We start from the raw sequence: 26,048 nt of genomic DNA, 5'->3' as shown, positions 1-26,048 counted from the left end.
AGCTCCCCGTGTGCCGGCCGGGCGCCGACGCTGCCGGCAGCTCCATCCCCGCCCCGCCGGCAGACAGAGCCACCATTGATGCTCAGAGCTGCCTTACCTGCTCTCCGCCACCGCCGAAGGGGCTTCAACAATGGGCTGCCTGTGTGCCCTGGCCGGGGCAGAGCCAGCAGCCCCGCGCCTGAAATATAAGCAGCCGCGGCAGCATTTACCGCCCCGGCCCAGCTCCCCCGGGGGGGGAAACGTGCCGTCACTCCCAAGACCGCAGGGGAAGGGGGAAACACCCCAAACCCCACGCCGGGTGCCCAGGCGCACGTGAGCGGGACGCAGGCCCCGGGGCGGTTTCTGCTGTCACCTCCTGCTCCCCCCTGGGGTGCTGGGGACACCGTGGGGACACGGGGATGTCCGCCGTGGGTGTCCCTCCGCCCCACCACCCATGTCAGCGCAGGTGTCCTTCCCGCGCCACCAAACCGGGGATGCTCCCATGACCTTTGGTCTGACCTTCGTCTGGGGTCACCAGGCATCGGTGGCTCCATGTGGCCACCCCACCTTGTCCCCATCCAGGGGGACCTGCTGCGGGTGACGCTCCCCATCCCTTCCCAGCTGCAGGGGCCGAGCAGAGGGGCTTCCCCGGGGTGGGGGACGCAGGAGAAGGAGGGATGGGGATGCTCCCAGGACCCCCACAGGGATACTGGCCCATCTCAGCTGTTTTGGGTAAACACCGGCAAGCCGGTTTGCTCGCCACAAGAATGCACCCTGAAGCGCGCGGCGGCACCCCGAAACCCCAGTGATTTGCCCCTTCCTCCGCCGTGAGTCAGGCAGCAGCGGCAGCCGCCCCGGGCTGGCACGGCACCGCGCGCAGCCTGTACTTTGGGCAATTTGGGATGACAAAGTGGGGACGCGGCGTGTGGGGCTTCTGATTGCAGGGTCGGGGGCTGCGGTGCTTCGCCTGCCCCGTCTCACCCCACCCCTGCCCCAGTGGCCCCTACCCCAGGGGTATCCCCACCGACCCACATACCTGCCGGGGGTATCCCCCTCTGCCCCTGCCCCACACCCCTACCTGGGGTATCTCCCCGTACCCCATACCCCTACCTGGGGTATCCCCCTGCCCCACACCCCTACCTGGGGTGCCCCCATTGCCTCACACACCTGCATGGGGTATCCTCCTCCCCCCAACCCTACTCGGGGTGTCCCCCCTGCCCCTACCCCTGCCCCACAGCCCTGCCTGGTGTATCCCCATAGCCCCACAGTCCTACCTGGGTTGTCCCTCTGACCCACACCCCTGCATGAGGTGTGTCCCCCTGCCCCACATCCCTACCCAGGGGTATCCCCCCTCCACCCCACACCCCTTCCTGGGGTATCCTCATTGCCCCACACACCTGCATGGGGTATTCCCCCGCCCCACACTCCTTCCTGATGTACAGGGGGGATACATCAGGGGGGATACATCAGGGGGGATACCCCTGCCCCACAGCCCTGCATGAGGTGTGTGTCCCTGCCCCACATCCCTACCCAGGGTTATCCCCCCATACCCCACACCCCTGCCTGGGGTATCCCCCTGCCCCACACCCCTACCTGGGGTGCCCCCATTGCCTCACACACCTGCATGGGGTGTCCCCCTCCCCACAACCCTACTCGGGGTGTCCCCCCTGCCCCTACCCCTGCCCCAGACCCCTGCCTGGTGTATCCCCAGTGCCCCACACACACGCATGGGGTGTCCCCCTGCCCCACCTCCCTACCTGGGTTGTCTCTCCCGCCCCACAGCCCTGCCCGGGGGGTACCCCTTGCCCCACGGCCCCCGCAGCCGTGGGCGCGCCGTGGGGCGCGTGTGTGCACCTGCAACCGCTGTCGTGTGCCTGTTTGCCTCTGCCTGTGTCTGTCTGCCTGTCTGCGTGGCCGGGTGTCGCTGCCAGCAGAGGGGGGTGTGAGTTTGTGTGTGTGTGTGTGTGTGTACGCGCCTGTGCGCATTCGCACCCCGGGGTGCTGGCACAGCCCTGCCCGCCGTGCGCGCTGCCAGCACCTGCTGTCACCTGCCACCAGCACGGGCACCATGGGTCCCCGAGCGCCCGGACCCCCAGCACCCCCCAGTGACAAGGACACAAGGCCCAGGGGGTGCTGCTTGACGGGCTCCCCCTCAGCAGGTACGGGGTCACCCCTCTGTACCTTCACGGCCACCAACCCTGGCCAGCTTGGGGGGGGGCTTGGGGTGCCCTTGGTGGGGTGTTTTGGGGTACAATGGTGTGGCAGAAGCTCACCCAGATGGACACACAGGATTGACGGGTGCCACGGGGTGGCAGTAGCCCACCTGGCCAGATACAGTGTGTTTCGGGGTGCCATGGAGTGGCAGAAGCCCACCCAGATGGACACAGGGGGCTTTGGGGTGCCACAGGGGAGACAGAAGCCCACCTGGCCAGATACAGGGTGTTTTGGGACCAGATACAGTGTGTTTCAGGGTGCCATGGGGTAGCAGAAGCCCACCCAGATGGACACAGGGGGCTTTGGGGTGCCACGGGGGAGACAGAAGCCCACCTGTCCAGATACAGGGTGTTTCAGGGTGCCATGGGGTAGGAGAAGCCCTCCCAGGTGGACACAGGGGTTTTTGGGATGTCACGGGGTGACAGAAGCCCACCCAGATAGGTACAGCATGTTTCGGGGTGCCATGGCATGATGGAAGCCCACCCAGATGGACACAGGGGGCTTTGGGGTGCCACGGGAGAGACAGAAGCCCACCTGGCCAGATACGGGGTGTTTTGGGGCTGGATACAGGGTGTTTATGGGTGCCACAGGGTGACAGAAGCCTTCCCAGATGGATCCAGGGTGGTTTTAGGTGCCATGGGGTGACAGAAGCCCACCCGGATGGATCCAGGGGGTTCTGGGGTGCCACAGGGGAGACAGAAGCCTACCTGGGCAGACACAGGGGGTATCAGGGTGCCATGGGGTGGCAGAAACCCACCCAGATGGACACAGGGGGCTTTGGGGTGCCACAGGGGAGACAGAAGCCCACCTGGCCAGATACAGGGTGTTTTGGGGCCAGATACAGGGTGTTTCGTGGTGACACGGGGTAGCAGAAGCCCTCCCAGATGGATCCAGGGTGTTTTTTGGTGCCATGGGGTGACAGAAGCCCTCCCGGATGGATCCAGGGGGTTTTGGGGTGCCACAGGGGAGACATAAGTTCACTCAGATGGATACAGGGTGTTTTGGGGTGCCATGGGGTGACAGAAGCCCATCCGGCCAGATACAGGGTGTTTCGGGGTGCCATGGGGTAGCAGAGGCTACCCTGGCTGGATACAGGGTTTCGGGGGGCCGGGGGGCCAACCCGGCTGGATGGACACAGGGTGCTGGGGTGACATGGGGTGACAACAGCTGACCCCAGTCACATTCGGGGTGTCGGGGTGCTCTCTCCCCCCGCCCCCCCATCGCAGACCTCGGATGCGGGAGCGGTGAGACGTCCCTCGTCAGCATCCCGCTTGTTGAGTAGTTAATGAGTCGTAAAAGGAGATTTCGGCACAGGCAGGAAAAATATATTTATATTTTTTATAAATCCCATCCACCGGGATCCCATGGGATGGTGGAATGGGAGCACGAAGCATCCCGGCCCGGCGAGAAGGGGATTGCACTTTGCACGGCGATGCAAAGGTGGCTGGTAAAGTTTGGCCGAACCCCGGATTTTAAACGTGAGCCCTGATAAGATGTTCCAGAAATAAAACCAAACTCTGACCTGGGAAGCGAGGGAAGGGAAGGGGTGGGTGCGGGGGGGGGAATGGGAAATGGGAATGGCGATGCTGAAGGGACTTCCAGGTGCCCCCAAGGAGGGAGGGTGGGGGAGGAATGAGCATCCCAGTATCCATCACCCCAAAACCAAAGGGATGGCAGTGGAAAGTGACGTCTCTCTCTCCTTCTCTTTCTCTTTCCCCCCTCCCGCCCTTCTCCGGTAACCCGGCGCCATCTCTGCAAACAAAGGGGAGGGTGTGGGACGGCAGGTGACGGTGACGGAGAGGAGCGTCCAGCACTGAAACCCCACCCCGGGCGGGCGCTGGAGCTCGGCCCCGCCAGCCCTTATAACCGCAGGTGCACCCAGGTGTAAGCTGATCCCAAGGGCTGCGAGCGGCGAAGGGTGACGGACACGGTTTCGGTCCCTGGGTCCTTCTCCGCCATCGCCCGGAGAGCGGCAAGTCAAGTGGCAGCAGCGGCCACCATGTCGATGGGTTTGGAGATCGGCGGGGTGTCCTTGTCAGTGCTGGGTTGGTTGTGCAGCATCATCTGCTGCGCCTTGCCCATGTGGCGGGTGACGGCCTTCATCGGCAACAACATCGTGACGGCCCAGATCATCTGGGAAGGGCTGTGGATGAACTGCGTGGTGCAGAGCACGGGGCAGATGCAGTGCAAGGTCTACGACTCCATGCTGGCCCTGCCGCAGGACCTGCAAGCCGCCCGCGCCCTGCTGGTGGTGGCTATCGTCTTAGCCGTCCTGGGTCTAATGGTGGCCATCGTGGGCGCCCAGTGCACCCGCTGCGTGGAGGACGAGAGCACCAAAGCCAAGATCACCATCGTCTCCGGCGTCATCTTCCTCCTCTCCGGCGTCATGACCCTCATCCCCGTCTCCTGGTCGGCCAACACCATCATCCGGGATTTCTACAACCCGCTGGTGCTGGACGCGCAGAAGCGGGAGCTGGGCACCTCGCTCTACGTGGGCTGGGCGGCCTCCGCGCTCCTGCTGCTGGGGGGGGCCCTGCTCTGCTGCTCCTGCCCCCCCAAAGACGACAGGTACCCCACCGGCAAGGTGGCCTACTCCGCCCCACGCTCCGCCGTCACCAGCTACGACAAGAGGAACTATGTCTGAGCCCCCCCGGCACCCCCCCGACATCCCATGTACACCCCCCCCCGACCCCACCCCGAAACCCTCATCGCCCTCCGCGGGGAACCGGGGACGCGCGGTGGGGGGGAACGCGAAGGAGGGGACGGGGACGAGGACGGCGGCGGGGTCAGGGCCGGGCTATGTAAATAGAGACGGTTTCGGTTAAACAAGAGGCGGTTTCGGGTCGGCGGGAGACGCGGGGCCCGCGGTGCCCCTGCCCGCGCCGGTGGGACGGGACGGGGACAGGGATGGGGACGGTGCCTCCCCCCCGCCCCGGGTGTGTGTGTGTGTGTCCCTCTCCCCCATCGCGACCGGCCGGGCACCGTCTGTCCCTGTTACGCGTGGTCTGTACCGGTTACATTTGTCAATAAACACGTCCTGTTTTGGTAAAACGAGTGTTCCTGGGGCGGCGGCGGGGAACCACCGGGAACCAGTATCCTCGGGGCGGGGCGATCCCCCCGGGAACGTGTAACCCTGGAGGGGTGGGGGATGGGAACCCACCGGGAACGGAGTGAGGGGGGGCTGCAGCCCCGCCCGCGGAGCCAGCCCACCACCCCCTCCGGTACGGCAGCACCGGCGCTGGGGACGGGGCTCCGCGGGTGGGGGCGGGCGGCGGCGGGGCCGCCATGGGGAGCGGCGCTCCCGGGGCCAAAGTCTGGCTGCGCGGCGGGACACAGCGGGACACACACACACACACACGGGCCGCTCCCACCGGCCCGGCCCACGCCCTCCCCGCCACGCTCCGGCGGGCAGGGACAAAGCGGGCGGGAGCCGCTGCCGGTGCGCGGCCCGCCCCGGGGGCTGGCGGCTCGGATGGCCCCCGGCCCCCCCGCCCCGCGCCGGGCGCGGCCATGGGGGTGGGGGACGGCCCTGACCTTGCCGCCCGCGGAACCCGCCACGCCGCGCCCGTCCGCCGCCAGGGGGCGCCCCCCGCCGGCGGGGCGGGGCGGGGCCGAGCGCGCGCACTGCGTCGCCGCCGCCGCCGCCGCCGCCATGATGCTCCGCCGGCTGCCGCGCGCCCCCGCCCCGCTGCGGCGCCCGCGCCCCCTCCCGCCGCCCGCCGCGGCCCGCTCCGTGGTGACGTAAGGGCCCGGCCGCGCGCGGGACGGGGGCGGCGGGAGGGGTCTCCAGGGGACGGGCGGGGCCGGTAACGGGGACGGGCCACGCGCTCCGGGCGCTGACCTCGCCCCCCTTGTTAGCCCCGCCCCGAGTTAGCCCCGCCTTCGCGTTAGCACCGCCCCCGCGTTAGCACCGCCCCCGTGCCCCGGTTCCCCCCCCAGGGTCTGGGGTCTGGCTCTGGCCCCGCCCCCGGGCCCCCCTATGGCAGCAAGGCAGCCTCGCCCCGGCCACGCCCTCACAGGCCCCGCCCCACGCCCCCTCTCTCCGCAGCGCCGTGCCGCTGGCCCACGCCGTGCTGGGGGGCCGCGGGGACCGGCCGCCCCTGGTGCTGCTCCACGGGCTCTTCGGTAGCCACGGCAACTTCCAGACGGTGGCCAAGGCGCTGGTGCGCGGTGGCAGCGGCAAGGTGAGGCCCTGGGGGGCGGGTGGGGGGGTGCGAGGGTCGGGCGGCAGCTGGGGCTGGGGTAACGGGGTGCCCCTGCCCAGGCAGGTGGTGACGGTGGATGCCCGGAACCACGGCGGCAGCCCCCACAGCCCGCTGATGACCTACGAAGCCATGAGCCTGGACGTGCAGCACCTCCTGACCCGCCTGGGCATCGCCAAGTGCATCCTGCTGGGACACAGCATGGGGGGCAAGACGGCCATGACGCTGGCCTTGCAGCGGGTCGGCGGGCGGGGGGCTCCCGGGGCTGGGTGGGGGGAGCAGGAGGCTGCGGGAAGGGGGGGTGGCACCTGCGGGGGCTGCTGTCAAGTGCCAGCCTTGCTCACTGCCCCGCGGGGGGTGGCTTTTCTCCGTGACGGTCAGGGTGCCGTCCCACTGTAAGCTGGGAGCAGGAGAAGTCTCTGTCCACCAGCCCATGCTCCGGTGCTGATTGCAAGGGGGCTTGGAGATCTCCCGTGCTAAGGCGCAGGGAAATGGGAACGCGGGGAAGGGGACACGGAGGCAGCAGGGAGTGAAAAGCCTCCAGGGAGTCTGGGTGTGAGCAGAGCCCCATGCCTGGCCCTGCTGGGGACATGTCGGCTGGCATCTATCTGCCCTGCTTGTGTCCCCAGCCAGACCTGGTGGAGCGCCTCATCTCCGTAGACATTAGTCCCGTTACAACCGCGCCCGTCTCCGAATTCTCTGCCTACATCTCTGCCATGAAGTCGGTGAAGATCCCGGATGGTCTGTCCCGCTCTGCTGCCCGCCAGCTGGCTGACGATCAGCTGCGTCCGGTGGTCCAGGTAGGACATCCCACTCCTCGGATGGGGTTTCCACTTCCAGCCTGTCCCTGGGACTGGAGCACGGGGCTTTAGGACCACAGTCCCAGCGGGACTCTCTTCACCCCTGCTCACTCGCCGCTGGAGGACATCTCACCAGGGCTGCAGGAGTCATGGGGAATGGGAGACAGGCAGAAAGGGGTGAAGAGGAGGACAGAGGGTGACAGGACATCTTGAGGGCTTGTTGCTCTTACTGAAGAGCGTTTGATCCTCTTTTGTGGCAGCTCCCGCAGCTGAGACAGTTCCTCCTCACCAACCTGGTGGAGGTGGAGGGCCGCTTCGTCTGGCGGGTGAACCTGGAGGCTATTTCCTACCACTTGGCAGATATCATGAACTTCCCTGTCTTCCACAAGCCTTATCCTGGCCCTGCACTCTTCCTGGGAGGATCCAACTCACCCTATATCAGGTGAGACTGGAGAGAAGCGGTTCGAAGTCTGTGGTTTGACCCCTTGTGCTCTTCTGCAGCTGCCAAGGGTGGGAGGAAGCCACCGAGATGGGGAAGGTCCTGGAGCGAGCACTGTGCCTCCAGCAGCTGGTGACACCAACGTGCTGGAGAGCCAGGGGGAACCTGGAGGCAGCCCTGGGCTTTCCCAGCAGGGAAGGGGACGTGGTCAGAGCTGGCATCCCCTGGGGAGGGTGTGGGAAGGCACCTGGGTGGCCCTCTGACCACACTTCCCTTGTCCTGCAGCTCCAAAGACTACCCGGAGATCCAGCGCCTCTTCCCCAAGGCAAACGTCCAGCACATCAAAGGTGCAGGCCACATAGTCCATCAGGATAAATTTGAAGAATTCATCACTGCTGTTCTCAGTTTCCTGCCACCACCATAGTGCAGGGGACCAGGGTTTCTGCAAGCACTGCGTGGGACCTGAGGAGCTCCGGGCAGTGATGTGGGCTCTGTGAGAAGGGGCTCGGCCCAGGACTGGCCGCCCACTTTCCAGTCCCGTCCTGCCTGCAAGGCCTATCCCACCCCAGGTCTCCCGGAGCCGGAGTGGACAGGCACCTCCCACTGAGCTCTCCTGACACGCTGCAGGGACGAAGGGTGGCACCAGCCCAGGACACTGCCCTTCCTGTGCAGCCTGTCCTGCCTGCGCTGGAGGGGACACTCAGAGGGGACAGGAGAGCCCTCTTGTTTTCCTGCTGCCAGACCACCTGGTTGTGGAGCTGGGTGTGACTTTGCAGAATGCGCAATAAAGTTGAATCCATGCCAAGGCAGAAAACGGTTTGGATGTGGCCGCGGAGGACAGGAAGGGGGGTGGTGGCAGGGGAAGGGGCTCTCGCCAGCGGGGATGCTGGTGGGAGGTGACAATTGGCCTGTAACCTGTGAGCTGTAGGAGCAGTGTGCGGAAGACATAGCTTTGAGGATCCTTCGTGGGTCCCAGGGGGAATCGTGTCCTCCCTCCACATCAGGGGCAGCGGCAAGATCGGGAAGTGGGGCAAGCTGCCTCCTGACAAGGAGATGCTGTGAGCCTGCAAGAGGGAGGCATGGAAATCCACCCCCCCAGCGCATCTGCCCAGCCTGCCCTGAAGGCAGGCATCTCCTCCTCCATCAGCTCCCTCTGATTTCCCACCTCCCGCTTACTCAGTCTCCCCAAGGACATGTAACAGCAGCTACTGCCAGATGTAAGGACTATCTGGCCCCCAAGGGCTAAAGGCAGAGAAGTGGTGCTGTCTGACATGAAAACCCTTGATTAGACGACGGTTAAAGACAGAGATGGGGCGGAAGCAGCTCTGGGGCTGACAGATCGTCTCTGTCGCAGCTGGGGACAGGCTCTGTCTAGGGACAGTTAAGAGAGACACTAACCAGCTTTGCGTTTGGTGCTCCAGAGCCAAGTGTCTCTGCTGCTTCCTGGGAAGAGTTTGCTCAGTTTGGGGCTGTTTGGAGGCCACGAAAGGAAGGAAGGCCAAGAGACCAAGGACTGTTTTATTCCAGGTCTGTAATTTGCCTAGCAGAGGGGCGTGAGTAGCTGGTTTGGAGATTGACTGTGTTTCTGCAAAGCTGTTCTTGGCTTTTCCTCTTGTCCTTTCCTTCTCTGAAGAAGTGCATCTCTCTGGCACAGGGCTGCGTTCACCTAGAGCTTGAGCTTTCTGCTGTATTATCCCAAATTCAACCACTTGTGCTGTCCGTGTATTATTTTTTCACCTGTGAAGAACATTAGACCGAGAAGCTCCTGAGACACTTGCTACTGAAATGAGTTCTTTGAGCACCTGTCTCTGCAACAGCCAGCTCGGAGGTGGGGATGGAATCAGGCCACTGCGTGGCACCGGCTACCAGCAAACAAGTCCTTTGGATATCCTGACCGAGCTGCAAGGTCTAGAGCCCAGGAGCGATGGGGAATTTCTCCCCGCTCCTCTCCACTGGCCGGGTACCGGGTCTGGAGCACAGACAAGGGCTGCCGCAGAGGTGCGAGGTGAAGAGACTCACCTCGGGCAGGAGATCAGTGGCCTGGGAAGAGGTAGAACTTCCTCAGCATCGTAGTCCGTTCTTGTGATGGCAACTGACGAGGGAATTTTCCAAAGGAATATTGGATCTGGGGTGAGAGAGACAGTGGGGGGAAATCAGAGCAGCTCTGTTCCCAGCGCGGGAAGAGTGCAGGGAGTCAGGAGGCATCCCCAGGGGCATCTCCAGGCATATGTCTGGTGGCACAAAGGATGCCATGGGCTGTGCCAACATGCCGGGCTGGTGCAAGCACACCACGTGGCAAGGTGCTGACGCCTCCAGAGATCCAGCAGAATCTCCAGGCCAACCAGACCCCTTTTTGACAGAGCCTGCTCCTAAGGGGCCTGCCGAAAAACGGCCTGCCCTGGCCCGAGCTCCGCTCTGAGCAGCGTTTCTGCAGCTGGCATGGCTGCATCTGCTGGCACACCTGCAGTTAACTACAAAGCCTCACCTTTCGGAAGATCTCCTGTAAATCACTGTTACAGGCGTGGTTTTGAAACTGCTCTATCAGGTGCTGGATGAAAAGGGAGCCTCTTACTGGGCATCTCCAGGAGACAGTATCTGGGGAGGGAGAAGATGCCACATGTGATTTCACTGGTGTCCCTTACTGCAACAGTGATTAACGCTGGGTGCTGGAGCAGGAGACTGGGGCACCTTCTTCAAGATCATTATATTTGGCTCAGCCAGCCCGCAGCATGGGAAAAAGACAGGGCATCCCAGGGAAGACAGAAGTGATGTGAATATTTTCTTCAAGCCTCTCTGCTCTCCAATGCTCCCAGGAGCCATCCGTGACCCAGTAGGAGAAGACAGTTTCCCCCAGCCAGCCACTGCAGTGAAATAAATCGGCTGGGGAAGCAGTGCAGGCAGAGCTGGTGGGGAGGGCTGGGGCGGAGGCAAGGGAAGGCAGCCAGGCAGGGACACAAAGCTCTGGCTCTGGTGCCACTAAGAGGGATCTGTGGGTGTCCTGGAGCAGCCTTGTACCCTGGCATCAGGGGACACTGCCTTCTCCAGAGGTTGTTGGAGCAATGCCCAAGCAGTCACCAGATGGAGGCAACCCCCGGCAACCCACCCGGAGCAGGAGGAGGTGTGGAGGAGACCCCTGGCATCAGGAATGGGAGTCCTGTCTGCCCTCAGGCAGGGCAACTATCTCCAGGAACTGCTTACCAGGCGTGGAGGAATGTAAAGTTGCAAAATCACTCTCCAGGTGGACTTTAAAGATTGCATCATCTTCCAGCCCTGCAGAGATCGGGTCAGCCGAGCTGGGAGCGGGCATGGCAGGGTCTCCAGAGTCACTCACAAACGTGTACCCTTCTTTTCCTAAGAAGGCAGGGCCAGCCATCAGTCATGATGAAGTGTCCCATCCCCACCTGTGCCCAGGGCTCACGTGCCCTGGGAGAGCCTTGCCGGCTCGCTTGCCTTGCAGGCATCTCATAGCGGGGATTCACCTCCACGGCAGGACTGGATAATGACCACTTTGGGTTTGCCCAGCAGCGCACGGCAGCTCTTGTTGTTGAATGTCTCGTAGATGGTGTCAAGGGAAAGGATGTCTGTGGTCCCATCTCTGCTCTTGGTCCCACAGAGCCCAGCCCTGACCCCATGGGACATGAAAACCAGGAAGGTGCTATCAGAGGTGCAGTGCTCTTTGCGATCCGCAAAATCCTTCATGACCGTAGCCATCCCCTACAAACCACCACAAGGAAGGAACATCAGCCACCTGTGACCAGCTGCATGGAGACCTAGCCACCAGCTGTGGGCAGGAGCCACTGACACTGGGGACACAGGTGTCCCTGCGGTGCCAGAGCCCCCCATCACCAACACATGCCAATCCTGGGGCTGGTGGCAGCTGCTTTGTGCGGTCCTTTACCTGGGAAGTTAAGTTGCAATGGATGTCCACCACGTAGCCCAGCCCTTCAAGCAGCTTTGTCATCCCCTCCACATCCACTTCCGCCCCATTCCGCCTGCTCAAGTGCTCAAACTCAATGTTGCAGATGAGCAGGGCTCTACGGGTTCGCGTCTCCCTCGGTAGGTGGATGGGATAGATCTGTGAGGATGGAGAGAGGCAGCACTCAGTGGTGGGTGGGTGCAGGGGGCCTTTCTTGGGAGGCAGCTAATAGCAGAGAAGGCCCATGGGTGCAGCCACCACCAGGGGCACCCCAGGATGTCCCTGGGGCATCTCCCCACATCTCCTGCCCCACTCCTGGGTTAGTGAAGACCCTGTCTCCCCTTGGCAAGCCCCTGTCCGCTCCGGGAGAGCGGACGGGCCACGCTCCAGCCCTCCTCTCATCTCCTCTGTCTGCAGCACCTGGTCTCCCTCTGTGTCCCTGATGCACTGGTACTTGCTCAGGGAGCACTGCTGGATCCGCTGTTGCTGGCCCTGGATGCCAGTGGGGGGTTCAGGGGAGGCCAACTGCTCACCGGGGCTCCCTGCAAGCAGAAAGCCCCACAGTTACACTGGGAAGCGCCTGCAGCAAGAGGGGACTGTCACAGGGCACGGACAGACAAGCGGAGATGTTCCCCCCCATGGGGGACAGCCACTCCTGAGAGCCCTGTTGTCGCTGCATGGCAAGGGGGACTCAGTGCCCCAGCAGTGACACCAGGGGTGCCCAACTGCCCCTTGCCTTCAGGCCTCAGACACTCTCCAGGGCCAGCACCCCCCCTCCAGCACCCCACTGGAAGCACTGGGAGCCCCAGCATGGCCAGGAGCAGATCACAGCCCTGCATCTCTCACCTGACTCAGTGGCCAGACCCAGCTGCTGTGCCAAGGTGCCATCACGCTTCCTGAGGCTGTCAATGAAGATCTGGCTGGCCCTGGTGCCCTTCAGGCGCACGCTGTCGATGAGGCAGCGGGCCTTGTCGGCGCGCACCGTGTATCTATCCTGCACCTCGTCCACCTCCTCGAGGCGCAGCACCCGTTGGTCCAGCAGGTCATCCAGCAGCCCAGAGATCACCGGCTTGCTCACACGCTCCACAAAGGCTGTCCGCGCTTTCAGGAGCAGGTTGTCTGCAAGAGCAGCCCCGTCAGTGCCCAGACGCCCCATGCCACGGCTCCTGCTGCCTCACCACCTGTTCTGGGTGCTTCCTCTTCCCCGTCGCCTCCCCAAGGTGCTGATCACTTCCCCATCACCCCTCTAACTGCTTCCCCTTCCCCATCACTTCCTTGGGTGCTGCCCCCTTCCCTATTGCCCCCCCCGCCAGCTGCCGATTCCTCCCCCACCAGCCACCTTGGGTGCTCCCCCTCCCCATTGCCCACCCAGGGTACTGCTCCCTCCTTCATTGCCCAACCTGGGGGCTTCCCCTGCCATCACCCACCTCCCCCTTTCCCCCCACCCCCACGCACAGAGTGCATTTGCAAGGAGCAGGGCCCCAGCTACTCAGGGTTGCAGTATCGTGGGCCCTGCCCCGCATGTCGCGCCGTGTCTCTGCGCGTCAGGCTGACCAGGGAAAGCAGGACCCAGGCAGGACCCCGTCCCACCACCAAGCCCCAGCACTGCTGGTCGTACTCACCAGCCATCTACCCTTCAGGCCCAGGCCTGCCAAAAAAAGCGACGAAGCCTGTTTCTTCTCCGTGAGGGGAATGAAAGCAAAAGTTCGTTCTGGGGAAAAAGTGCTCCACGTCACAGCCAGCTTCACTTCCTGTCTCCCTGCTCGCTTGGGCCCCTCTCCTGCGCTGTTGCCATTCCCCGCTGTAGTGAACTGCCAGATCCCTTAAACAGAAATGGCACTTACTTATTTTATTATAGGGACAAAGTCAATAAAGCAAAAGCACAGCGCTGGGTGCATGACTCAAGTCAGCTAATACTTCACCCACGTCTTATATACATTCAATATTGCATACGTATTCACTGTTTTAGGCAGAGTAATTGTTTATGATGATTGATTATCATTAGTCCCTTTTCTCTTGTATTTGTGTGTTTCCTTCTGACAATTGTTTCTGAGGATCGATGATCTTCAGCTCCCTTTTCCCATGCATCTGTTTCCTTCTGGTAGGATCAGCTCCCTTTTCCCATGCATTTGTTTCTTCTGGTAGGATCGATTATCATCAACTCCCTTCTCCTATGCATCTGTTTCCTTCTGTTAATCATTTGTGGGGTCTTTTGGAGAAGTTCTCTTTTGGTTCTCTCGGATGTTTTTCTTCGTAGCTGCTGTTAGTTGTTATCTTGGAGGTTTCTCATGTTTCCTAATTTACTAAAGGTTAGTTATCCTTATAAGTCAAATATTTATAGCATTGTTATTATGGCGAAAGCCAACAATACCTTCACTATTTTTCACAATTCCCCCTTTTCGTCTTTTATACTACATTTGGCTTGAGCCATAACTTTCATTTTGCTTAATCCATTTGTTTTGTTCATAGATCAGTTCTGCTCTTTCCAATTGTTGTGGAGTATTTCTTATTTTCCTTAATATCATTATCTTTTTAGTTGAGCCTGAGGCTGCCAATTTTGGATTCTTGGGTATGGAAACTACTTTCATGCTTTGGACTACTGCTGTAATTAAGTGTATAAAACAAGGGATTAAGCAAGGAAGAAATAATAAACCAGCGATTGAACATAAGAGAATGTAGCCTAGTTTATTCCACCAGGTTCCCCCAAAAACATTATTCCACCAATTATCATTTAACATAGATTCTCATTTTTGAACCAGTACATGCGCAATTTTCCAGATTTCTTCTGTTATTTCCAATATTGCATCCCCATTGTCATCTATCTTTAAACAACAATTCGAAGTGTTCCATTTTCCACCAGTAAGTAGTCTAAGGCTAATCGGTTTTGGTAGATAGCAGCCCTCACTATTTTGGCTTTTATAATATCTTGTACCCCACCTCCATCTGATACGTCCCAATGCCCAGCTTTAGTAAAGCAGAGCCATTGTTCCCCTCTAGGACAATGTACTCCTAGTCTTGTTCCGCCTATTCCTAAATTCTTCCCAACCCAATATTCGTGTTGGTCGTATTTGCACACTGTTAACTCACGGCGGTTATAACAGTGGCTGTTGATATGCGAATGCACCGTCATAGTGGAAACCATCTTCCTATTCCAGGAGACCTGCTGGTAACACTTCATGTGTTCATTACTGGATACTAAGGATACCGCTAATAACAATACGAGGAGTGGAGGTCCAGTATGGCTTATATTCCTACCTCTCATGCCTATTGGGGTGCTTCCAACAGCCGAGAAATAATTCTTCTTGGCAGCGAATACAGTGGCCAACCTGGTCTTGCCCTCCATCCTCTTTCGATTCGGTATCCCTGGCTCTTGTAGCAGGTAGGGTTCTTATCTCTTTTTCCAAGCAAATCGTTTTTTACACTTAGAGACCACTGTTTCCCACCATTCTTCAGGAATTTCCCACAGAACCGGCACTAGCAATTCCCACCCACAAATTAATGTTACGATATTGGTATATCGTATCTGAGTTCGAGCCAAACTCGAATTTTGCTTCCGGAAATTTAAACAGAAGGGATGTCTTCGGGATGAATGGTAATACCAATTTTGCTTACAACCTAAGCATTCGCACTTTACCCAACTATGATGTCTAGCATAGGGATGTATCAGACAAGGTATACTACGGGGTACTGGAGGGGGCTGTAGTTCTTCCTCAAGGTTAGGATATAGCCGACTATCTTCTTTATATAAATCACATGCAAGTGCAAACAGAGAGTTTTCAGTTTTATACAACCCTGACCCTCCTGTCTGTAATGGGAGTGCTCTTCCCCAAGGAGGATATCTAATTTTCCTTAGGGTTTGTCCCGGCCGTACCCGAAACCAACGATAAAGTTCTGATTTCACTCCCCAAGTTTCTGTTATTTCTAAGTTATTATTCAGTTCCTCTCCCATACATCACCGCATTGGTTGGCGTTTTAAGGTGAGTCTGGTGTCCCTGGGAGTTGAAGTCAGAGTCCAATCTCTAGGTTCTTCTACTGGTCCCTTTATTCTGCTGGCGTGAGTCCACCCTTTTTCCTTTGTCCGTACTGCAGCTTCCGTAGTCAACAGCACCTGAAAGGGACCCTCCTGTTGGGGAGTTAAAGATTGCTCTCTCCATGTTTAAAACCCATTCTCCAATTTTAATGTTATGGATCTTAAAATCCAACAGGGTAGTTTGTGGGAGCAACCCTTTATTTCTTAGTTGTTCCAAGTTCTTTGCAATCTGATTCACCTCCCATAAGTCTTGCACCAACCTATATGTCCTGTCAGGTTTCTTTACAGGTAGGATAGGAGTGTTATGAGGAGACATACAGGGTTCGAGGGTCCCATCAGAGATGAGTCCTTCAATTACTGGCTGGAGACCTTTTTTTTTTTCCCTCCATTGAAATGGGGCACTGCCTGACTTGTATGGGGTGATTTTCCCTTTCTATAGAGGCTTTGATTGGTTGGATATTCAGACCTCCTCTGTTACCAGCTGCAGCCCAAACTTGCTGATTAATTTTGGATTCGTCCTCCTGACTTAATATTTTTGCAATCATTTTCCCCTCTTCATGGATTACTCCAACCCCCAGCTGGATCTGTAAGTCTCTTCCTAACAAATTGCACCCAGCTCCAGGCACTAACAAGATATTCCCTACACCTATTTTGTCATTACCTTCAAAAACCACCTGCTTGATCACCGGGGCTTTAAAACTTTCCCCCTTTGCTCCCATTACATTAATTACTTCTTTACTTATAATGCATCCTTTAGGTATGTTACAAACGCAAGTTCGCTCAGCTCCTGTATCTACTAGAAATTCTAATACTTCCTCCTGGGGACCCACTCTTAGGTTTATCAAGGGCTCAAGGTGATAGCTATCCCCCAGGAGGTAGAGCCCCTGACACCCCTAATCCTCAATTTCTCTAAACATTTTCTGATCTTTATCCCTTTGAGGACATTCCTCCTTAAAATGCCCAAGTTTCCCACAATAGAAACATCCACTTCCTTCATTCCTTTTCTCAGTTCCTGATGGTCCCCTTCTGGGAGGGATCTGATTCCGTCTAAAAGTCTCCTCCCGCCTCTCAGGATTCCGTCCCATCCCCCCCATCGCCCTGGGATTTTTCTGAATATTTCCTTCCCTCATGGTGGCTACCATGATTTTAGCTTTTGCTGTAGCCTTCTCCTCATCTCTTCATACATATACTTTCTGAGCTTCCCTCAATAATTCGTTCAGGCCCCAATCCTGCCAGTCCTCTAGTTTCTCTAATTTTCTTCGAATGTCTGGCCAGGCGTGTGTAACAAATTGAACTCTCAGTAACGTTTGCCCCGCGGGACTCTCTGAATCTATTCCTGAGTACTGTCTCATGTTACGTCGCAGCCTTTCAAGCCATTCGGTCGGGGTTTCCTCCCTTCCCTGCTGCCCATCGAATGCTTTGGTTACATTCTGCCCTCTAGGAGCAGCTTCTTTTATACCTTTAATAATTAAAGTTCAATAATCACTCATGTTCCTACGACCCTCTACATCATTTTGATTCCAATTTGGGTGTACTATTGGCATCTTCTGGTCCCCAGGTGGGCCTTGCTGATTTTCCCTTTCCCAAATTCTCATTCCAGCCGTTCTAATCATTTGCCGTTCTTCGGGAGAAAATATTATACGTATTATTGACTGCATTTCCTCCCAGGTATAAATATTAGGGCATAGGAATTGGTCTAATTGTTCTGATAGGCCTATTGGATCTTCCAGTAACCCTTTTAATTCCTTTTTAAAGTTCCTGACTTCAGTGGGAGTCAAAGGAACGTTTACAAATCCTATCCCCCCTTGTGCTCCCCCCAGGGGTACTTCCCTTAAGGGGAATAAACTAACTCCTGGTGTTTCTTGCACCGTGTCTTGGTCTTCCGGTTCCTTTACTTTAACAGAAGTTTTCCTCTGTAACCTACGAGAGTTTGTAAGTGACACTTTTTCAATTAACCTCTGAGACCTGTCCGACCTTCCCCTAGCACTAGGTGTCAGCGCTTTCCCTGGAGAAGGGGGGCTGTTGGAGGGAGGTGGTAGGGAGGGGGCAAAACTTCCAGAGGATCCCACCACTTCTCCTTTTCTTCCCTTGAGATCTCAGGTATTTTAAAGGTACTAACTCCTTTTGGCCAAATCTCCCCTTTCCAGCAGGAGGCATATTCACTCTCCTCTGGGCTGAATGATTCTTCAGCGTTTCCATAAAGGTTTAAAGCCTGGCATATCCACCCTTCAAAGGACCCATATCTAGGCCAATACAAATGGTCTGCTCGTATAGGTTCCTTTGTCCATTCTATCATACAATACTGAATCATTTTAACTTTATCCTTACTTTTAGTATCCAGATCAATATTCCAATTAGCCAATTTTATCCCCGAAGGACTGTCTTGGGGTATATCTGCCGGCACTTTCCCGCTCCCCTTTTCCCTGGGACTCTCTTTTGTCCCATTTCCCTGGGGCTGTCTTCCGCTCACCACAGCAGTCAAGCACCCAATTTTCCCGGGCTGTCTTTCACTCAATCTCTGACGCTTCGTCTCTTCACCGGCCAATTCCCTCGCGGGAGACTGGAACTGCGGTTAGAAAGACTCCACACTTGCTCCCCAGATCCGGACTGTCCGGTCCGAGTTCCACACACACACCAATCAAGCCCCAAACCCGCCCAACCAAGCAGTACTTACAGTTCTGTTTTCTTGCCTGGGTCTTCGTGCACAAGAATTGTGGGCTACCGCGATTTTTCCTGGGGAGGCTTACCCCTTTTGCTTTATGAGTCCCTCCTCTCGTGGGATTATCATCTTGGAGTCTCAACAGGCACCGGGAAGTCCTCTGAGCAGGCTGCCGAAATCGGTGGGGTGCACCTCCTGCTTGGGGTCTCGGAGCCCACTGGGACCAAGTGAATTCTCCTGGACGAGCCCCCAAAATTGTAATAAACAGCCAGACCCCTTAAACAGAAATGGCACTTATTTTATTATAGGGACAAAGTCAATAAAGCAAAAGCACAGCGCTGGGTGCATGACTCAAGTCAGAGGCACACCAGCTAATACTTCACCCATGTCTTACATACATTCAATATTGCATACGTATTCACTATTTTAGGCAGAGTAATTGTTTATGATGATTGATTATCATTAGTCCCTTTTCTCTTGTATTTGTGTGTTTCCTTCTGACAATTGTTTCTGAGGATCGATGATCTTCAGCTCCCTTTTCCCATGCATCTGTTTCCTTCTGGTAGGATCAGCTCCCTTTTCCCATGCATTTGTTTCTTCTGGTAGGATCGATTATCATCAACTCCCTTCTCCTATGCATCTGTTTCCTTCTGTTAATCATTGGTGGGGTCTTTTGGAGAAGTTCTCTTTTGGTTCTCTCGGATGTTTTTCTTCGTAGCTGCTGTTAGTTGTTATCTTGGAGGTTTCTCATGTTTCCTAATTTACTAAAGGTTAGTTATCCTTGTAAGTCAAATATTTATAGCATTGTTATTATGGCGAAAGCCAACAATACCTTCACTATTTTTCACACCTGCCCATGCCCCCATGGTCACCTATAGCCCTGTACACGCCTGCGAGCGCAGCGGCTGTGGGGCCAGAGTCCCTGTGCCCTTGCCAGCCATGCTTGGATTTCCTCCTGGGGGTGCTCAGCACATCCCTGCAACGCTGGCGCATCATGAACGCATGTAACTAGCCCCAGCACCCCAACCCAGCACCCGCGGGGTGAGGAGGAAGCTCCCAGCCCTCCTGCATCTCTCAGGGACAGGCACTGGCCAGCTCTGCCCACAGGCCCTGGGCCAGGCAGAGGTGAAAGTCCTCTGCAAAGGACCAACATCACCTTCGTCCCCACACCCTCAAACCCTCCAGACCTGTCTGGGGCTGAGCTCGTGCTGCCCTGTTCAGGCGCTGGCAGGGAGACACTGCCTTGGCCAGCAGCATCCTCATCCGCTCAAGGGATCACCATCCCCGTCTGCATCCCGCAGCCTCCAGGGGGAAGAGGTGCCTGCCTGAAATGTGAAATCTGGACTGTAAGAAAGGCTGAGGTTGCCCCACAAGTATATCAGCAGGGCTGTTTCGCAGGGCAGGTTGAGTGTAGGGTGAGACCTGTGTGGTAATGGCAGAAGTCATGCCAATGATGGGGAAAACCAGGGATGAGCCGTGGGGGAGGGGGACATCCAGCCCTTTGGGAAGCAGAGGCAAGCAGCGGCTAGCCATGGAGCAGGGCGATAACACAGGGAGGCCTTACAAGCTTTTTACTGCCCCAAAGGCTTCTGCAGGCCTGTTCCACAGACACCCCGCACACCGAGGTGCCCCGACCCTGTGCCAAGGCCCCAGCGTCACGCTGCCTGGGCCAGGCCACCTCGGGGTGGGCAGCGGCGCTGCCCGTGAGGGGCTCCCCCGATGCCTGCCTGCACCAGGGGCCCGGTGGGCGGCTCCTGCCTGCGGGAGAGGCCGGCGCGGGGGACGCCTCCGACGCCTCCTCGGCCTGCCCCCTCCCGCGGGCCCTGCGGCGGGGCGTGGGGGTGAGTGGTTACCGTGCGATCACGTGAGGGGGCGGCTTCCCCCCCCGCCCAGTATTGCCCCCCGCTGACTTCCCCCGCCCCCCCTCTGACCGCCCGCCCTTTTCTGAGGGGAAGCGCTGACCGGCCGCCGATTGGCTGCGGCGGGACGCGCTGTGATTTCTCATTGGGCGCCGGGCCCCGGGTTCCCACCCCGGCGCCGCGCGCCGCGGCGGGTCACGGGATAGGCTTGCGGGCGAGGAGAAGGGCGTGCCCCGGCGGCCGGCGGCGCTGGGCGGGGACGCGTTCGCTCCGTTCATTGGCCGGCGGTGCCGGCGGCGCCGGGCGCTGATTGGCTGCGCCGCGCGGGCCGGAGGGGGGGGCAGGGCGGGGAGCCGCACGCGGCAGAGGCGGGAGCGGCGCGGACGGAGCTAGGTGAGACCCCGCCGGTCCCCCCGCCCCTTCCCGCGCCCGACCCTGGCCCTCGGCCCTCCTCAGGCGTAGTCCCCCCGCCCCCCCTTCGGACCCCGCTCCTCCTCCTCGCCGCCGCTCGGTGAGCGGGGCCTCCCCAGGGCCTGTCTGTGAGGGGCGGCTGCCGGCCCGGTGGCGGCAGCGCTGAGGCGGCGGTGGCGGGCCCGGTGTCGGTAGGGGCGGGCCCGGTGTTGGTGGGGCCTGCTGCGCTGCGGGGTGGTCGGTGACGGCGGGGTGCGGCCCCGAGGTGCCGCCAGGGGGAAGAAGGAAGGAGACGCGGGGCGGCCGCTGGCTCAGGCCTGGGGCCGAGGCAGCCAGCCCGGCCCGGCCCCGCCGTACCGGCAGCAGCAGCCCCAGGGCGGGCGGCTCGCCGGCCTCGGCCCTGGGAGGGGAGCGCGGCCGTTGCCCTCTTGCCCTGGGCCGGCCCTGCCTCCCAGCCGGCGGGGGATCCCACCGGGAAGGGCCTCGCGTGTGGGGTGTGCTTGTGCCGCACCGGCCGCTGTAGCGGCGCGGAGCTGCTTATTCTGCCGGAGGATGCTCTCGCCTGCAGCCCCCCCGGTGGGGTTTGCCCGGTGGCCCCCCCAGACGTTGCTGGTTCTTGGAGAAGGTGCCTCCCCTCCTTGCTGGGTTTGAAACTGCTAGGGGCCAGAGTTTGGTGTGGCGACAGTGTTGTTGCAGGTTTGACACTTAGTGAAAAAGCCTCAAACAACTATTTGTTGTAAACATAGGTTTCCCTAAAGCGTTTGATGCAGTGCCTTTGGGTTTTCCTGCTGAATTAACTGAAGGGGGGTGAGCTTAAATAATGATAACCGGTGTTAAATTGGTGACTCCCAGAACATCACTGGGGACATGACGTTAATGATCTGGTAAGGGCCCTACTGCTGATTTTGTCAGTGACCTGAAGAAAGTTTGCAGCTAAAAGCTGATGAAGTGCATAAGCAACTGGGAGTGCTAAGCGGAAAATGAGAGATGAGGATCCAATATGGTGGTCTGATTCGTTTGGCACTGTGCTTTTGGTGAGGCCACACATCTATTACTAGAGCAAGCAAACTGCTTGGGAAAAGTCTGTTACACCAACAGAGAAGCAAGGGAGGAAGGGGTGAGGCCCATCCTAGGGAGCAGTAGTTTTTGCATGGGTTCATGGCGGTGTTGAACATAGAGCTGGGTGGGCAGAGGGGGGCTTTGGTACCTCACTGCGGCTGTGGAGAAGGAGCAGAGGCTGCGTTTGTTCAGCTCTCGTTGGTGTAAATGCTGCTGCACCCGTGTGTGGTGCAAAGGCAGGTAGAAAGCTGGGCAGAGTTCAGAGATGAGGTATGAGGATAGGATTAAAGGTGAAAAAAGCTGCTGTGCAGTGACGAGAACTCCATCTGCTTCATCCAAGAAGTTGAGAGAAGATTTGGTCAGTCTGCGGTTACGTGTGGACAGAAGTTGGACTGTGGGAATTCAGCGTGGCTGGTGGTGGTATACCAGTGTGTGCGTGGAAACCAAAGCGTATATTTTAAGTGGTAGAGATTCAAGCATGAGAGCAAACTTCCCAAAATCAATGATGACTTTGTATTTTCTGGCAACTTTTACATCAGGTCTCAATACTTTTCTTTTTTTTTAATAAAAGCAATGGCAAGTATTGCAGCTCAGCTAACAGCCTGGGAAGTTCTGTGGTCTGCTCTGCTTGGGAGTAAAGTGGCCGTAATGTCTTTCAGGGTGTTCGCTGGAAGATGAATAAATAAGTAAATGAAGATGAATACTGGGAAATAAATTTAAAAGTTTTACTTACAGTTATTAATTTCTAGGAACATCTGGTTTCCCCTTTTCTTTACTGCATTTGCAGCAATCTGTTTACCCTGGCAGTGACAGTTATTTGATTTTTCTGAGAGAGCCTGAACAAGGAAGTTTCCTCAGATGTATCATTGCAGTTGGTTTCATGGCAGTGTCCTTCCAGCCCTTCTGTCTTGCCAACAGGGTTGCATAGTCAACTATCAAAATCGTCTGTAGCAAGCTAAAAGGGAAAAAAGAAAACCAAATTCAAGGGAAGCTTTAGGGTTAGATCTCACCACGATTGCGAGGCTTTGGAGAATCCCACTGTGCCAGCTTTTAGTGTTATCTCAATCTGCCAAAATGTGCACTGGCTTGCTTTTGTTTTTCATTCACGTGGGGCTTGTCAAAGTTCGCCTTGTCCCGGCTGTGGTGGGGGCGAAGGGGAGGGTGCGTGCTGCGATTCCCCCTCCCAGTAGCCTGCGTCTCGCTGAGCTCTGCTCACCTGAAGGGTGGCACCAGGCCTGGATGGCTCTTGCCTGCCCCGTTTGTGAAGACTGCTCTGGGAGCTGGGCCTTCTCCTCCAAGAGATGTGGCTTTAACCTGTGCTGCTTGAGACAGAGCTATTTCCCCTCCTATTCTGTATCCTCAGCTCATCTTTAGAGGTTGCTGTCATCTAAGGGGGAGAGTTGTTCTCAGTAATGGTTTGGTAAGTGAATAAAAGGAGGCTAGAGAGAAAATGAGGTTGTTGGGGCTGTGTGTTGTTGCATTGAGTGTGTGCAGTTGCGTTGGAAATGACTGAGCATTGTTTTACAAGAAAGTCAAGCAGTATAATCTATCCCAGATTATTTTTATCAGGGAGAAGTGTGAGCAGGAGAAAAAGGGGAAAAAAAAAATCAGCGCTGCATACTTGCATATCACGCTCAACTTCCCAGGGCAGGAATAATTAATAACTAGCAAGCAATTATGAAAGTTCATACCTTTCTTTTCCGTCCTTGCTTCCCCACCGTCCAAGGTAGCTCCAGCCAGCCACAGTTTTCTGCTTGTTGGTGTGGATTTCGATGCGGGCGCTTATTGTGAGGCTCTCCTCTATTGCTGCCTGCAGGAAAATGTCAACATTTGCAGAACTAGATCAGAGCCCTTTTTAGATAATGATGAATGGAGAAGAGAGCTATTTAAAAAATTACTTTGCTCTTAGCAAATTAGCGTAACAGATTAATCCCTGCTCGTAATCCCTGGCTTGTTCTCCAGGAGGATGCCTGCGCTGTTATGGAGCAGGGAGGAATTTTGTCTGGGCACTTTGAGTGCACTCCTCTCCGGTATAATTGCTTCCCTTCTGTTCCTTCCTAGCAGTCCTGCTGAGACTGTGCAGTTACGTGCACTCCCAACAGCCTGAAAGGATAGGATTTCCCTTAGGAGGGATCAGATGATTAGCTTATAAATAGTAAATACCCGTTCAGGCCTACTTTCGAGTGCGTGTTGTTTGTTTGCTCTCTTGCGCTCTGCCTTTGCAACAAGTAGAACCGCATCTGCACCTTGTGGCCCACAACTAAATCCCAGGAAACTGGGCATACTTTCTGTCGGAGATGATGAATTTCTGCGAGGAAGGAAGCTGCCTAGTGCGAGGTGTTTCAGCTTTGCAGCCGGAGCGTTAGACGTTGTGTTTGATTTGAAAGGCTCCAGCAGCAGTTAATGCACTGTGCTGCTGTGTACGCTAACGTGGTGCCCCATTCCTTGCCTATACAGGAAAATCGGTTCTCTTCACTGGGAACTTGAGCTGAAATGAAACTGAATCGCATCCAGTGGTTGAATCCCTCTTGAAAGGAGCCTGTTTTCCTGCCAGAGAGCACATGCTGGTACCGCAGAGCCCTTCTCTCTAAGCTCTTGAGGTCCTTTTTGGGCTGCACACACACATCCCCCTTACCTGCCATCTATTTCCCTCCAGCTTTGCTTCATTTATCTCTGGTTTGGTCAGTCTGACGGCTGCCGAGAGGGTTTGGCACACATGGAGGTTCAGGGTCTGTCGAGACTCCTTCCAACACGGCCCCCTGACAGCCCTCCCGCTGGGTTGTGCTCAGCTTCCTTGTGCTGGGCTTTGGGCCTGGAGCCTCCATTCCTCTGCTGTACCTGGGTCTGCCTCTGGGCTAGGGGGTCCTGCTCCTTCTCTTTCCCTGGAGATGGGAATCGAATTGTGCAAGGTGTTTTGCATGGGTTTTGTTTTGCAGCATCTTTCTGCAGATTGTAGTGATCTATGGTATATTTGAAAGCAGTGTCTTGCCTTTCCTAGGGGAGATAATGTCAGTGGGACATAGCAACACCAAAACTAAACAGGCAGCTCCTGCTTTTAGCAGTGGGAGTGACTTTGTTGTTACTTATTATTTTGACTTTGTTGCTCTTTCCCAGTTGAGAGATGCCCTCAGATTTCTTTTTCAAGAGGGAGAAGCCTGCCCAGGGCCTATCCCAAGAGGGGAGAGTTATGTGTCTGTATATTGTGCTTCAACACGTATCAAGTTATTGGCCTCAGAGGCTTCCTTTTTTGTTGTGTACATTTGAAGGTGTCTTATTCCTTATAGTCTCTGATATGAGCAATACCAGTCTTCCTTCCCTTGCTGATCATATCGCTTATCTTCTAGGTGGAGTCTTTGCTCAACACTGTGTTTGATACTGCTGATCTCATGCACTCTAAACCCCGTGAAGGTCAGCTGTCCTGGGCATGCACAATAGAGTTTTGCTTTTGCCAATATTTATTTTCCTGGGGGAAAGAAATATCATGCTGTCTCTTGCAAGAGTGCAGATCTGATTGCGCTGCACAGGATGTGGCATGGCACTCACAGGAGGGATGGCGATGAGGACTGAGATTTACCAAAGCTTTGGGAATGGTATTAGCTAGGAATAAAGTGGATGGAACTGTTCTGATAGCAAAGTATGAGCTCTGTGTTGGCCTGAGACATAGCAAGAGGCCAAATCTGGTGACTTTGCTGAGGCTGCTGACTGCTGTCAGCTCCACCCCTCTTTGGAGGAGTCTGTCCTGGCAGCAGAGGCATAGGTAGACACGGCTCACAAGTTATCTGCTCGGGGGCAAAGTCTTGTATCTGAACTTAAGCCCACATTCACAACAGGGTATTCACTAGAGCTCGGCTTTCTTCCATTTCATGGCTCAACACAGACTGGAAAGCGGAGTCATAGTTCCTTTTCCAACCTGACCAGTTCTTCGTTGCAAAATGAAATTGTGGAATTGTTCTCTCTGGCAGAACGTGCTTGGACATGGTACTGCTTGTGAGTGACAGCTTTATGGTAAGGACCCTCAGAGCATTTATATTTTTACAGTCAGTTCAATTGCTTAAACTCTGCCAGTCTTTTTCTCTGATGGTCTCTGTTGAAACCGAGAACTGCTCCGAGCGAGGGGTGCAGTTTGCATTGTTCCTTCTGGAAGCTTCAGAGGGTTTTGTTGTTTTGTTTTATTCTATAAACTTGTTGAAGTAGCCAGCTTTCTCTGAGTGGATGAGTGCCTTGTGGCAAACCAGCATAAATCTATTCAGTGGCCTCTGTTATTTCAACTGGATTCACAATAAATTTTTTTTTTTAAAAATCTTTCAAAGTGGTTGGCGGAATTTCACTTTATTGCTGGAGCATGACTGGCACATAGCACTTGGTACCACCAGCACACAACGTGACGAGCCAGGTAGAACTCTATGTCACTCTCTTAATGTGACCGAGAAGCCATTGTCCTCTTTAGTATCTCATTTATGAGGCACCTACACCCAGTTTT

At 56.6% G+C, this 26,048-nt stretch overlaps 4 protein-coding genes across 8 annotated transcripts in view; 3 read left to right on the top strand and 1 right to left on the bottom strand.

Moving 5' to 3' along the window:
• Positions 1 to 3,957: 3,957 nt before the first annotated feature.
• On the top strand, positions 3,958 to 4,867 carry CLDN3 (claudin 3). The gene has a single exon (XM_054209698.1). The coding sequence runs from the start codon at positions 4,193 to 4,195 to the stop codon at positions 4,835 to 4,837; it is 645 nt and encodes a 214-aa protein (XP_054065673.1). The 5' UTR covers positions 3,958 to 4,192; the 3' UTR covers positions 4,838 to 4,867.
• Positions 4,868 to 6,122: 1,255 nt separating this feature from the next.
• On the top strand, positions 6,123 to 8,469 carry ABHD11 (abhydrolase domain containing 11). Of its 2 annotated transcripts, none has more exons than XM_054209699.1 (5): positions 6,123 to 6,377; positions 6,458 to 6,635; positions 7,025 to 7,195; positions 7,456 to 7,637; positions 7,920 to 8,469. In XM_054209699.1, exons 2-5 carry the CDS (start codon positions 6,513 to 6,515, stop codon positions 8,056 to 8,058), a joined length of 615 nt encoding a protein of 204 aa, XP_054065674.1. In that variant the 5' UTR covers positions 6,123 to 6,377; positions 6,458 to 6,512; the 3' UTR covers positions 8,059 to 8,469. The 2 variants fall into 2 exon arrangements, with proteins under 2 accessions (XP_054065674.1, XP_054065675.1); XM_054209700.1 differs by having other exon boundaries at positions 6,128 to 6,377; positions 6,462 to 6,635.
• Positions 8,470 to 9,148: 679 nt separating this feature from the next.
• LOC128912921 (caspase-1-like) lies at positions 9,149 to 13,305 on the bottom strand. 2 transcript variants are annotated; one of them, XM_054209696.1, is made up of 9 exons: positions 13,173 to 13,305; positions 12,397 to 12,669; positions 11,971 to 12,092; positions 11,533 to 11,709; positions 11,114 to 11,348; positions 10,833 to 10,985; positions 10,120 to 10,229; positions 9,654 to 9,759; positions 9,149 to 9,371 (listed from the first exon to the last, which is right to left on the bottom strand). In XM_054209696.1, the coding sequence occupies exons 1-8, from the start codon at positions 13,177 to 13,179 to the stop codon at positions 9,667 to 9,669; spliced, it is 1,170 nt and encodes a 389-aa protein (XP_054065671.1). In that variant the 5' UTR covers positions 13,180 to 13,305; the 3' UTR covers positions 9,149 to 9,371; positions 9,654 to 9,666. The 2 variants fall into 2 exon arrangements, with proteins under 2 accessions (XP_054065671.1, XP_054065670.1); XM_054209695.1 differs by lacking the exons at positions 9,149 to 9,371; positions 9,654 to 9,759; positions 10,120 to 10,229 and adding an exon at positions 10,239 to 10,495.
• A 7,122-nt stretch (positions 13,306 to 20,427) lies between these two features.
• Positions 20,428 to 26,048, top strand: part of MTMR4 (myotubularin related protein 4) — a 60,529-nt gene continuing 54,908 nt past the window's right edge. The window contains exon 1 of one of the 3 annotated variants that reach the window (XM_054208884.1): positions 20,428 to 20,491. The gene's annotated coding sequence lies outside the window, so the exon portion shown is untranslated. Of the gene's footprint in view, positions 20,492 to 20,673; positions 20,701 to 20,815; positions 25,574 to 26,048 lie in introns of those variants that run through there. The other 2 variants (XM_054208886.1, XM_054208888.1) reach the window with 2 other exon arrangements.

The sequence above is a fragment of the Rissa tridactyla genome, chromosome 7, assembly GCF_028500815.1.
Source record: "Rissa tridactyla isolate bRisTri1 chromosome 7, bRisTri1.patW.cur.20221130, whole genome shotgun sequence".
Classification (NCBI taxonomy): Eukaryota; Metazoa; Chordata; class Aves; order Charadriiformes; family Laridae; genus Rissa; species Rissa tridactyla.
This window is presented reverse-complemented; position numbering and strand designations above follow the sequence as displayed.

Excerpts from the sequence above, each read along its gene's own strand:
- ABHD11 (XM_054209699.1), top strand. The coding sequence starts at position 6,513 with ATGACCTACGAAGCCATGAGCCTGGACGTGCAGCACCTCCTGACCCGC. Across the intron at positions 6,636-7,024 it reads TGACGCTGGCCTTGCAGCGG|CCAGACCTGGTGGAGCGCCT; the intron begins GTCGGCGGGCGG and ends TTGTGTCCCCAG. Across the intron at positions 7,638-7,919 it reads TCCAACTCACCCTATATCAG|CTCCAAAGACTACCCGGAGA; the intron begins GTGAGACTGGAG and ends CTTGTCCTGCAG.
- CLDN3 (XM_054209698.1), top strand. The coding sequence starts at position 4,193 with ATGTCGATGGGTTTGGAGATCGGCGGGGTGTCCTTGTCAGTGCTGGGT.
- LOC128912921 (XM_054209695.1), bottom strand. Across the intron at positions 11,710-11,970 it reads GGGACACAGAGGGAGACCAG|ATCTATCCCATCCACCTACC; the intron begins GTGCTGCAGACA and ends CCATCCTCACAG. Across the intron at positions 11,349-11,532 it reads ATTGCAACTTAACTTCCCAG|GGGATGGCTACGGTCATGAA; the intron begins GTAAAGGACCGC and ends GGTGGTTTGTAG.